Genomic DNA, 13,986 nt, shown 5'->3' with positions numbered 1-13,986 from the left:
TGTTGCCCAGTCACCCAGTTTTGTGAGATCCCTGTGTAATTCTTCGCTGTCTGGTTTGGAATTAAATAGCTTGAATAATTTTGTAGCATCTGCAAACTTCACTGTTCACCCCCTTTCCCAGGTCATTAATGAGCATAACAGGAAGGCTACAATGCCCTGGTCTAGATTTCCCAAAGCATTGCAGGAAACTACTCAATAATACCAAATATTTTTTCTAAAAACTATTATCTCTGTACACATTGTCAATATCTCCTAAATTAATACTGCTGACACAGAAGATACATTAGAAGATAAATGACATGTTCACATGTGTAAAAAAGTAAAAAGCAGCAATTATAGGAAACTGTTGGGAGTTTTGATTGTTGAAATCATTGGGCAGCTGGGGGCAGAGGGTTTGCTTGATGAGACTGCAAGATCAGACTCTAAATAATTATAATCAAACTTGCCATGTTAAATGAATGACATAGAACATGTTTTTATAAACATGGTAGACTCACCTTGATCACTTGATTAGCATTTATAAATTTGCATTAGCAGTTGTAAATACATGAGCCTATTACTTTCATTGTGAGCCGAACCTTATTTAACCAAACACCACTTAAAAACTGTAGCTGAAAGTTAGCTACATCCAATGGTTGTTACTGTGCTCTGTGGAAAGAGGGATGCATGAAAATGAGAAGCAGAACAGACTTATATGCAACTGACATTGACTAGAGAGGAGAGAAGCATAGCAGACAGACTCTCTCAAATTAACCAAACTATCATTGAAGCACTTAGGTGTTCCTCTAAACCATCAGATAGCTAAGGTTCTCAATACCTTATTCGTTTCTTCTTATTATTATTATTCGTGTGTGTGCGTGCTCGCATAGTACATATTACAGCACTAAAAGCTAGAATCCTCTGTGTGTGACCAGACACAGTATACACAGTGGCAGTACAAGTTTCCTCCCACTGTCCTATCAGTGAACTGGCGGAAGCCCTCGTGTCTTTCCACCTAAGGCACCTATCAAAAAGTGTTATTTGGGCTAGGACTAGGATCAGAGTATAGTTCAGCTTCCATTGCGACTCAGTCTTTGGAATCTCTGCTGAAATAGCATCATGGTTGCCAATTAGTGCCAGTGTGAAACTGGTGTGAGAGGAGAATCAGGCCCTTAAAGGCCATATCTCACCAGGAACATAAAGCCAAAGATGAAATGTGATTATTTTCATGTATTTCCTTTTAGATAATGCACCTAAATTCTCATGTATATATATTTGATATATAGACATAAGCAGCCGTGGAAGTCATAAAAATCAAAATTTCTGGAGCCACCTAACCTATCTGGGCAAGCACCCATCGTTTACCTCACTTACACCGTCCTCAACTTGTCCCTTTCTCCGAAGCCTGGGAAAATAAACATTTTTGTAGCATGTTCTTTAAGTGAAGGGTGTCAGGCTCTGTGGGACCAAGGATGGACATTTGTTCCAGAGATGAGAACCTCTCATAGGAAACATCCTGCCTCCAGCCACTGCTCATTTAAACTAGAGGTCTGTTAGTGTGAGTACCTCCGCACATATCATGTTCTGTGGCAATGAGTGAGGAAAGGGATGTGGGTTTTTTTTCAAGTAGGCAGGACTTAAACCCTAAAGAGCTCTATAGGGCTTCTAAGCCAACACCATGAATTTCACCGCTGAACAAGTTGGGAACCAGTGTGTAGGCATGAGGTCCTTCCTGTGAGAGTCTGCAGTAGGCTACCATAGTCTGCACTAGCTGAAGGTTCTGAGAGTCTACAGGGGTCAAATGTATTGCAGCTAGTCTCAAACTGATAAAGATATGTCTAATTGTAGGAAGCTCGGTATGCGGAAGAAAAAATGATAGAAATCATGCTAACTCATATTCATTGGACCTTTCTTGAACTTAATTCCTGACTGGAAATACTTACTTTCCACCCATAATATTTTATTAGAACATAAATGAATGTATTAACTGGCAGTTTTAATTTGTTATGCAAAATAATTGTAAAATGTCTACCTTCCATATGATTAGATTGCTAATTTCTCCCCCCAAGCCCCGGCTTTGTATCTGTTGTTGAAATCTTTGAATTGAATTTCTCCTGGTAGCATTTCCCAATAGGAGAGATCACTTTGCAAAAGTTTAATCTGTGCCAAGACTATTTTCCCACATCAGTTTATAATTACATGACCACTGCTGCTGTGATAGCTTGGAAAAAATTTCCTGGTCAGAACCACCGTAAAATAAACAAACACATACATAAAAAAAGATTCCTTGCTTGTAAGCCTAGAGACAACACAAATAAAGTAATTAGAGAAATCTCCAAGAGAAAAAAGGGCTCTTGGCTCAGTGCTCAATATTTCTCTTTGACCAGTGTCACGCTCACGTAGACGTACTGAACCTCCAAGTATTAATATACTGGAGAAGTATGTTGCAACTTGCAGGTTTGTTTTTCATCCCAAAGCTAATGGGCAAAGAGCCATAACTTTGAAGGCTTTTTCTCATAGGAACTTGTTTACGAGAGTTGAAAGGTGTTACCACAGTACTAATGCCTATTCTTAGGGACCAATTCAAATGGAACCAGTTGACTTGCATAATTTTGCTTCAGTACCCACATTTAACGCATTCTTTCCCCCTGAATGGTTAGATTAGCAAAGCATTTTGTGACTAAAGTCTTTTTGATCATATTATATATGACTATGCAACTCTGAAAATAAAGGGACTTTGTTCCCCACATCCCCCACTGCAGTTTCAATATAGCAGTCCAGCTCTGCTCCATCACTGTCGATATGAAGAACATACCAAATCCTTGATATTCTTAACCTACAATCCTTAACATATAGAAGGACTTTTTTTTCTATGGTATGTTTCTGTGTAGCTACAGGATTCAGCCCACCTGTTTGCACCGTTTCTCATATTTTATTAAACTTGTTTAACTCTGATATGCTGGCTTTAAAATTTTGTAGAAGCTGATTCTCATTTACAGCAGTGTCTCTTTACATTGTCAGAAAAGCAATTGAGAATCAGGCTCATAGTCCATTAGACAATACTGCTGCTTAGTGCTTTAGAAATGTGCAATTTAAAGGCCCCAGTTCAGCAAAATACTTGAGCATGTGCTTAACTTTAAGCTCAGGAGTAATCCATTCCTTTTCAGCAAAACACTCTAGCCACTTTAGTGCAGTTACAATACATACTTCTTTATTCTTTTATTTCTATTCATACGCTGACGTCTCCAACTAACTCTGCAAACCTGTGCTGACTATCCTCTCTGTAAAGTTTGCTTTTATTTTTAACATTTTAAATGGTCATATATAAAATCTTCTCCCCCATTTTAATCATGTGACTTTAACATTTGGCATTCCTAATTCTGCCCAGTTCAGTTAGGTAAAGTATTCTTCCCAACTTCCTATCCTAAATTCTTTGAATCTTGATTTGTACTGTTGATCAGTGGCTGCATGCCACTGTATGTTACTGTGGGTGATGTATACACCCTCAACAACCTTTTGCAACCCTGACAACAAAGTGTGTAGGTTCTATAAACATAAATTAGTAAAGTTTATGAAGTGCTTCTGAAATCTTTGGAAGTAAAGAGTCATATACTTTAAATGTAAGTGGTGATGATACATGCTACAGTTAATTGCCTTGTCTTTTAGGATCAAACTCTGCTCTCTCTGGCGTCAGTGACAAAACTCCCACTAACTAGCTTTTGGCCCATCTGGAGATTGGGATAGCCAGTGTAAACCATGGCCTACACAAGTCATTTACCAGAAAAAAGTTATTACCCAATAGTGCTGGGAGAACCAGGGTATGGTTTGGATTTTGTGTAAAACTGAGTTCTGAGAACTATTTATTCATTTAATTGGATTTTATTTTTTTGGAAGGAAATTTAATATCCATTTAGATTAATCAAATTAATTTAGATATTTAACTGTATCAAATTGTTAGCCTGTGGCAGGCCACCAAAGGTGGAGAATACACCACACCCTGTAGGCACAATATTCATACAAGAGTGAAAGTGCCTTCCGAAGCAGTACGGTGACATGCCAGGACATGCAGATGCCGTAGGTACTCAGTGATATGTTCTGTTCACACTTGGCACAGGCAGCTCAACAGCTAGTGACAATAATAGCAGGACAAATGAAAAAGCAGCACTACAATCGTGTAGGGAGAAAACATATCCTAGACTGTCACAACTGGGCATCCTTCTGGATGCTATGTAATTTGGCACCAGTAAGGACAGTGAAAATGGAGGTGGAATTGAAGAACAAGGAGCACAAGCCAGGGCAGTTATGATATGGGATAGGTATAGCTATGTTTGCAGTGGCATGTGAATATAAATACAGCAGAAGCATTATGGACCCCATCTAAATCCTCCTGAAGCCAAGGAAGTCTTTACAAGGACTCGGCCTTATAAAACCATGGGTTGAAAGGGGCATCCTCCAACTAAACACCCTTCTTTCTCCTTTATTTCTCTTGTCTGTTTCTGTTTGCCAGCTTCTCTCCACATTCCTGTTCTTGCTCAAAACTTGAACCAAACACCCACTGTATTTATTGGTCACAGAAAATTTTGGTTCTCAATTTTAAAAATTACATTTCAGTTTTGTACATGACCTCCTCGTTTCCAGGGACAAGACTGGAGCACTGCAGAAAGCCACATGAAATGGAAAGTTCAGGGAATCTAATGGGAGTGCCTGTACTTGTGAGATTTTCACCCCGTCTTGCAGACCCAAGATGGTCAGAAGCATTTGAACTTTCGGCTGCTTATCTGAACAGACCCCCTGAACCTCTTTGAGGTTCACATTTCCCTAATCATAATACAGAGACAGGGTGAAAATCACCCAAAACAAAGCACACTATCATGACAGGCTCTCTGCAACGGGATGAATTTCACCCTTAGAGTAAACACACTGATCAAAATTCTGGTGCTTTAAAGTTCACAGAAAGCATCACAAATACAATCAAATTGAATTCAAAAGAATATGTGTGGACTCTTTCTTCCACTAGCCCCCCAGTTCAAGCATGAAGTACGTGACAAAGATACTTTGGTTAAAAACCCCTCAGAAATAATATTAAAAATACCTCCAAGCTTAGAGAACTTCCCTTTGCAAAGCAAAGGACAACGCAGAATTCCATTTCTACTGAAAAGACAAATTAAATCATTTAAGTCCTCTAAAAGTAGCCTTCAAACTACATGTTTTTTTTTAATGCTGTATTTTTGTTTTCAAATAACAGCTCTGAAAAGGGACCTCCATAGCAGGCGTGTATATCTATCTAGATTTATCAATATATATTGCTCGCTTTCTTCATGTTTCTTGAAAGCCACTTACCCAATTTCATTTGTGCTTCTATAACGTGGCACATGGGGGAGGGGGAGAACCCTACATAGTGGTGGCTGTTGCAATCATGAGCAGGATTTGGTATTATAAACCCAACCAGGACCGGTGCTACCATTAAGGCAAACTAGGCGATTGCCTAGGGCGCCAAGATTTAGGGGCGCCAAAAAGCGGTGCCCCCAATTTTTTTTACAGCGTTCCTATGCCCCCTCCCCAAGCGGCGGTCGCCGCTCCACTTCTCCTGCCTCCCAGGCTTGTAGCGCCAATCAGCTGTTTGGCGCTGCAAGCCTGGGAGGGGAGGAGAATTAGAGCGGGGGCGGCGTGCTCAGGGAGGAGGCGGAGCAGAGGTGAGCTGGGGTGGGGAGCTGCCGCATGGCTCCCCGGGGGGTGGGAAGCTGCAGCAGGGGGGGCACCTCAGGGCGGAGGGGGGGCGGGGAGCTGCTGCAGGGCTGGGGGGGGCGCAAGGTGGAAGTTTCACCTAGGGCGCGAAACTTACTTGCACCGGCCCTGAACCCAACATTTGGTTTAATCACCAGTTGAGAGAATCTGTATCACTTTTAATACATGACTGCCAGCATGAACTTCATCTCTGTTTCTCACTGGGAAAGCAGCTATGATGCACTTAAGTTTTATGACCAAAGACCCTAAATAAATACATTAGTGCTAAAGAGAATTTCAGTGTAATCTCTGAAATACGTAAACAGCAAAGCTGTTTTATCAGTGTGTCCACACTAATGTTTTGTTACTCCACTGATGACTGTTGGCATGGTTCTTGCATAAATAATTGTTCTGGACATGTCAATCAAATTAATAGGCATAAAAGAACAGCTTAGTAAAAAATATGACAAATAGATCCCAGCTGTAACTGAAAATTATTCTTTAACATAGCAATATGCTTTCATCTCAACTGCATAAAGACCACTGTATTTAGTCAGGATGAAATTTCATACACTGCAGATGCTCCTGCACAATCCTCTGCTGTGTGATTTGCTTATGGCTTCATTATAGATTTAGGGCGTAAATCATCCCGGTGCCGAGGGCCAGCATGAGGCCCAGAGACCACTCAAATCCTACATAAACCCCTGTGTAGACCATTGGCCCTGGAGAGAAACTGTTTTCTCTTATCTGAAAGAGGTAGGCATCCAAAAAGTAACATGATCAGTTCTCAGTATCTGGAATCCTAAAGTTATATATATAACTATATCTCAATCACTTATCTTCTATTTCATTTTGCTATGTTGAGTATGTCATGTTCCATACTCTTTTAACCTTATGTTTTATACAAATTAAAGTTATTTTTGAATTGCAAAGAGGATATACGTCAATCACATTTTAAATGGCTTATTTGATCAAATGATGGCAGGCAAATTTAATCTTTAAAATTGGATCTTGATTTAATTCAAACATGTTTACCTCCCTGTGCATTTTCCCACGAATGTGTATTCATAGGTTTTGTTTGGAAAAATATTAGGTGAGGTTTTATTTGTGTAGATATGGACAGCATTGGGAGGACATTTGTATTCGCATGTGAAAAATCTGGGTCATGTTGGAAGCACTTGATTGACTTTGTCACATGTACAGGCCTTTGGGAGCAAGGTGTTAGGAAGCAGGAAGAGAACAGAAAAATGAGAGATGTAGCAATTTTTCAATCAGACAGTTGAGTCACCACTTGAGATGAGCAGCAATGAGAGAAGGAGGATGGAGGGGGATGCTACAGTAGCTCTCTTTAAAATTGCCCTATGGAACCAACTCTGCACAGCGCTGGGTGCTGCAGCCACGTGGTCACCCAATAGCGCAAGACGGAAGGACTGCTGTGGTTAGGAGGCACCCTCATGAGGTGCGCAAGGAGCAGTAGGGAGCATGCATGGCCAGTGCCATTCAGAGAGATTTGGAGGCCACCAAAATTGACACTTCTGTTAGAGTTGGGAGAAGAGTGGGGAACATTTTCCCCAATTTATCCATGAATTCCAAATTTCTATTCATTCCAAACACATCTGCACCATTTGTGTTTGCTTTTCTATGACTATTTCTGTGACTGTTTTTGTTCACATGAATGTTTGTAGAGGTATTTCATTCATGGTTGTACTGGTATCTGCATGGGTGCCAGTGGTGGAGAAGGAGAGTCACTGTCCCCCACCACTTTTTAAACAAGGGGGGCATGCCCCCCCACATTTGAGAATCTGAACTCACCAGGGGCCCAGCTGAGGTCAACACCCTCCTAACTCTCTGACTGGAGCTGAGTGGTGTAATGGCAGATTCCCTTCGCTGCTGGCATGATGGAGTGGTGGATGGGCCAAATTTGAGTGAGTGGCAGTGTGACCTGGCACAGGGGATTGCAATGCCACTCACATTTGGCCCATTTTGATTGCTTCCCCTCCCTCTTTTTCAGACTGTTCAGTGGCACTCCTGTATCTATGTGTGAACGGATGTGTGACTGAACAAAAGTATAATGTTGAAAGTCAGTTCCTAGCTAATATTTGTCTCCCCATCATCCAAATGGCTCAACCCATTTAACTCAAACATTCCAAACAAACTCACCTGTGGGTTGAGCCCAAGTATGGAAAGCTTCAGCCCAAAAGGATTTTTTTTTTTTTTTAGAAGATTCTAAGCAACTGAAAATGCGAGGCAGGAATGGAAGCAGGAATTCATTTTTCACAAATATTAAGCTTATTCCTTCACAGAAACATGCCATGATAGGAGGGATAGCTCAGTGGTTTGAGCATTGGCCTGCTAAATCCTGTGTTGTGAGTTCAATCCTTGAGGGGGTCATTTAGGGATCTGGGGCAAAAATCTGTCTGGGGATTGGTCCTGCTTTGAGCAAGGGGTTGGACTAGATGACCTCCTGAGGTCCCTTCCAACCCTGATATTCTATGAAAGGGATTGTGACTTGTAAACCCTACATGGAGCTTTTCCTGGCAGTGATGCTAATTAACAGATTTTAATTTGGGGTGGGAGGGGCTTTTCCCAGAACGTGTATCGAGCAAAGCATACCTTTATGTTAACAGAAGGAAAACTTAATGCCAACGAAAGTATCTTTACTTGCTAAAACAAACCAATTCCCCCTCCCCTGGAAAAAATCTTTGGAACAAAAGCTTCACAGTTAATGGACATAGGTATTACTTGAACTAAATATTTCCACATTTTTGGTCTGTGCCAAAATGTCAAGTTTGCCTTTGGGCTAAGCTAATGTTCCTGCTGGGTCACTAAGGCAACGGGGGTCTATCAGAAAACAAGAGGTGGTCAAGACCATGCCAGATTTAATCAGTCAACGATTTAAATAGCACCTGGGGCTGCAATAAATTGTTCTTTATAGAGCAGCAGGTTTTATTGTGTCAGTAAAAACATTTATCAGCTGCTTGAGACAAATTAATAGCTATTTTCCCCAATTATGGGGGTGGGGGGGGAGGGAAAGAGGTGATGAGCAAAGGGAGAAGTTCTAACAAGTAAGTGAATTCTGACTGAGCTCGGATGATTTACTTTGTGGACTTCATCCAAGCCTAGCTATTGTGAAGCACAGTAAATCTCATTTTAATAATAGAAGATAACTCTTCATCACAAAAGAAACAATGCTATTTTTATGCCTCAGCTGCCAAACTGGAGTATGAGCAGCCCTCTCTTTGACACATTTACCTCTCTTAAAAAGCAGTTTCCTCTAAAATCTAGGGCCTGTAATTGTTTTATAAGAAAGCAGCATTATAACTTGTGAGATTTATGTTACCTCTGATGGACAGAATTACCATTGTGAAGATTGTGTGTTTGACATTCTTTGCTTTCCTTAGATGCAGCAATTGTGGACGTCGCCCCTTCAGATCACTTGCTTGCCAAAAGTTTCCATTTGGGAGTTTAACTAAAAAAATAAAGTGATGAGATGATGGCCAAGGGAGGTAAATGGCAGTAGAGCAAGGATACCTGAGAACTTTATAAAGCACACAATGACAGCTATAAAGCACTATTTCTAAAAAGAAAATAAGATGACTGTCAGGAAAAGAAGAATCATTTCACCAGTAATCAGGACAGCTAGCTCAGTATATACTTAGATGAGTCACATAAAGTCTCTAGGGGAAAATATATGCTTGAATGTTAGCTGGCTGTGTCCTTGAACTCTGATTATGGTGAGGAGAGAAGAGGTGGCTGAATAGAGAAGAAAGCGTGAGAGGTTGATTAATGTTATTGACTTTTTAATGGCAACTATCTTAAGGTATGATAAATGGTTTGAATGATGCTGTCAAAACAGGACTATTTGCCATGAGTAAGAACTATTTACCCAAGTACAACTTATTATCATGGGACCCTTAGGACAGTCAATATATTCCTAAAGTGTGTGGCGGAGCAAAGAGATAGGTTTACTATTAATATCACATTGTTCAGATGATTATTGTTTGAGGGGTCTACTGAATTGCCAAATATTTAGAATGCCTTTGACAGAACTGAAAAAAAAAGTTTTCCGAGATGGTGTCCTCAATAACTGGGACACAACTGGCTTGAAAGCAGAACAGAAATTAAATATAAGCAAAGTAACCTCAAAGTCATTAAAGGGGGAGCCTGGATGGTGCATTGTATTTTGAAAGAGGAAAAGTGGAATTATTACGTGCACCTTGAATGTGAGCTCAATACTGAGCTGCATTTGTTTACAGACCAATTGTTGGGGAAGTAATTTGGAAGCATGTTTTCAACATTTATGCTGTCTGAAAAGTCGGCCAGAAACATGACAGATGAGGTTACAAAAACACGGCAAATTGTAGTTGTATTCAGAGCTTTGATCCACAGTTGGAGCATTAGTTATTTGCAGGAGAATCTTGAAAAACTCGCAACAACAACGATACACCAGGTGATTTGGGAACAGGTGGTTGGGAATAAAAACAGGCCATTACACTGTATTATGATTTACACTGCCTAATGTATAGTTTGAAAATATACATTAGCAGATCATTTAAGGACAAAAACATGCCAGAGGTTTATAATATAATATAGTTTCCCACACTCATTTCAAGTTACATTATGGAATCCCCAGGGAGAATCCAGAATTTCTTTGAACATTTGGCTATTCAGAGAAGGAGGTTGTTATAATTTCATCAGCTTTGACAGGGACAAGTACAGGACATGTTATAGTCCCACCCCAGAGAAATGGAGTATCATTTCCATTACATATGTAGAGCACGATATGTCTAATACAGACCAAATTCTGCCCAAAGTGTTCAGCATGATTCAGTGACCAATGGAGCTTTAAAGTTCCCTCCATTTCTCAGCTGGTGTTCTTCCTTGCATTGGACAAACATTGAGTTTCAGGGTTTTTTAAAAAAAGAAACAACCTCCTACAGAACAGGTGGAATTTTAAGGCTCCAGATCTTTAACAGCCCCCAAAATTTAGTCCTTTGGGTTGAAAAGACATGAGAAGCTTCAGGGACAATGGCTAGTGAGAGTTAAAAAACCCATTGAGCATCACATGCTGAACAGAAGAAATATAGGCCTGATTCTGCCACCTTCACTCACGTTTATTATCTTACTATCAAGTAGTCCCATTGCTATCAAATAATTGGCAAAACTGAGCCCGGTGTACATAGGATCCTCTTAGTCCAAGTAACATACAGTTTAAGTTTTCATTTCCATTCTTCAGGAACAAAAATAGTCTACTCTGTCATCACTGAATTGTACAGGATCATTATGTTGCAAATATAAACACAATCATATTAGTATACAGTAATAAGTGACATTTTATTGTTGATACACAGTGGAGCACCCTAGCTGCCTCACAAACAAGAGGCAATCAAAACTCTAATTTTAGCAATAGAAAAGCATGCCAACAATATAAAAAGGAGTTCAGGCCCTTTCTAAGACAAATAATGCCTTGTGTCTTCTCAAATCAGAATGAAACACAGTCTAAAGGTCTAAGGCAAAAATACTGACACTCTGCACCTGAAACCAAAAAGTGGCAAGCACCACCTGAGAAGTTTAAGCTGGAAGAAGCTTTTAACCGTCTGAAACCCAGTCCACTAAAGGAAAGAATTCATTTTCTAAAGCAAAATATATAAGAAAAAAAATCAGTTTACGTAATGTAAATTCTCTACATAAGGACGATTTGATACAACTGATCACATGTATACAGCAAAGCAGTGAACGAGATGGAAGAGTTGTACATTTAGAAATAGTAGATGCTACAATCCAATTAGCATTCAGGGTTATTTTAGCTTTCAAGTGGCTTTCCAACAGTTTCATCACTGACACACCTGTTTCTTGGCAGACATACACGACACAGGACATTTTCCACAAGATTACACCAATTTTAAAATTCCTGTCATTTAAGTACTGGGTCCATCCAGATTTAGTGTCCCATTATATTAGTAAACTAAATACAGTTGCTGTTCTTCTGACTAAGGTTACCTAAATGCATTCACATTGATTTGGAGGAGAATGAGCAGTGGCTGGCTGCCAATGTTTGATTATTTTTGCACTTGGAAAGCAAAAATCAATTTTGCTGTTTCTTCTTCCTTATATAACTGTCCTGTATTTTTAATGCCCCATCCTGCATTTATAATACTTGAGGGAGCAGAAAATACAAATGGCCAAATTCTGCTTTCCAATATTGTTTGTGCAACTGCCCAGGAGGTAAATGGAAGCTGTGTGCATGCATCTGAGAGCAGAATTGGACCCATACTTTGTATGAGCATTATTCTCCTTTAGGGTACACTGGCATATCATTGCATTGGGGTTGGTGCAAAGCCACTCTGGCATGAAGGGAGTTCCAGGTGGCTGTCAGAATATCTCCTGAAGCCTGGCCTGCAAGGGAGTGTGCTGTGCACCTCCAGGATATGAACAGAGTGGTCCCTAAACTCCCACTGTGCCTTGCCCTTATGGAAGGCTCCTTACACCCCTCCAAACCCCCAGTATGCATCCCTTTTGGGGGACAAGCAATCAGGTGTTAGGTTCCCAGGTGTCATTGACTTTTAGTGGGAGTTGGGCACCTAACTTCCTTTTGCACCTTTGAAAATCTCCCAGAATTACCAAAGTGTATCAATTGGGAAAGATTGCTGTTTGGATTTACGGAACAGTCTCACACAGACCTTAGTGTCTGTGGAGAGCTCCCAAGCCTGGCTCATCATATCCTTGTTAATATACGTAATTATGGTGACACCATCATTTGGGTTGATGCTTAAAGGCGCAAAGGACAGTTAGGTGCCTAACTGCCATTAGAGACTAAACTGCTTCACAATACCTCATGTTAATATATATGTCCTATTTCTAGTGTTCACCAGTTCATTGATGGATATGCTCATACACTAGGCATCATACGTTGAAGCATATAACAAAACAAAATTCAGTGTGACAGCCAACATTTTACAAGACTTTTTGTCATCACAAAAAACAAGAGAAAAGCACTTACCATAAAACCAGGAAACTCCAATTGCCTCCATTAGAACAGCAAACAGGATTGAAGTCCCAGCTGCAAATGTGTCCAGTAGTGTGAGGACGTAAATTCCACCCTGAGGCATAAAAAATCCAACAAGTATCATAGATTCATAGATTCCAAGGCCAGACGGGATCTCTATGCTCATGTAACCTGAGCTCCTACATAACATGGGCCAGAGAATGTCCCCCAAATTATTCCTAGAGCAGATCTTTTATAAAAACATCCAATCCTGATTTTAAAATGGTCAGTGAGGGTGAATGCACCACGACCCTTGGTGCAGTGTTCTAATGGTTAATTATTCTCAATATTAAAAATGTATGCCTTATTTCCAGTCTGAATTTGTTTAGCTTGAATTTCCAGCCATTGGATTATGCTATACCTTTCTCTGCTAGATTGAAGAACCCATTATTAAATATTTGTTCCCCATGTAGAGATTTATAGACTGTAATCAAGTCACCCCTTAAGCTTCTCTTTGTTAAACTAAATAGATTAACGTCATTGAGTCTATCACTAGAAGGCAGGTTTTCTAATCCTTTAATCATTCTTGTGGCTGTTCTCTGAACCCTCTCAATTTATCAACATCCTTCATGAATTCCCCTGTTTATGCATTGTAGGGTTACATTAGCCTTTTTGGCCACAGCATTGCACTGGGAGCTCATGTTCCTCCAAATATCCACCATGACCCTCAATTCTTTTTCAGAGTCACTGCTTCCCAAGATAGAGTTTCTCCATCCTGTAAGTATGGCCAACATTCTTTGTTTCCAGCTCTACACATTTACATGTAGCTGTATTAAAACTGTATCAGTGACCTGTCCTTTTCATTATTTACCACTCCTCCAATTTTTGTGTCATCTGCAAATTTATCAGTGATGATTTTGTGTTTTCTTCTAGGTAACTGAAAAAATGTTAAATAGTGTAGGGCCAGGAACACATTCCTGTGAGACCCCACTTGAAACACACACACTTGATGATGAATCCTCATTTGTAAGGCCTATCATTATCTGGGTCATCCCATTTAGCCTTTTAAAATATTGCCACATTTTCTTTCTTCTGGAACTTTCCCCGTGTTCTAAGACATTGAAAATCAGCATTAACCATCCAGTGGGTTCCTTAGCCGGATCTTTTAAAACTCTTGGATGCATGTCATCTGGACTTGCTGATTTACAAATGTTTAACTGTAGTAGTTGCTGTTTAACATCCTCCTGAGATACTATTGGAATGGAAAGAGTGTTATCGTCATCATGTGAGACTACATC

General features: G+C 40.1%; 1 protein-coding gene across 2 annotated transcripts in view; it reads right to left on the bottom strand.

The window, feature by feature from the left end:
• The window catches only part of SLC6A2 (solute carrier family 6 member 2), a 105,395-nt gene that overhangs the window by 22,912 nt on the left and 68,497 nt on the right, over nucleotides 1–13,986 (bottom strand). Inside the window, exons 10-11 of one of the 2 annotated variants that reach the window (XM_034788774.1) lie at nucleotides 12,704–12,803; nucleotides 8,993–9,172 (exon numbers count right to left, since the gene is read on the bottom strand). In XM_034788774.1, the coding sequence (XP_034644665.1) occupies nucleotides 9,003–9,172; nucleotides 12,704–12,803 (270 nt within the window). In that variant the 3' untranslated portion in view covers nucleotides 8,993–9,002. Of the gene's footprint in view, nucleotides 1–8,992; nucleotides 9,173–12,703; nucleotides 12,804–13,986 lie in introns of those variants that run through there. The other variant, XM_034788775.1, reaches the window with a different exon arrangement.

This window comes from Trachemys scripta, chromosome 13 (genome assembly GCF_013100865.1).
Source record: "Trachemys scripta elegans isolate TJP31775 chromosome 13, CAS_Tse_1.0, whole genome shotgun sequence".
NCBI lineage: Eukaryota > Metazoa > Chordata > Testudines > Emydidae > Trachemys > Trachemys scripta.
This window is presented reverse-complemented; position numbering and strand designations above follow the sequence as displayed.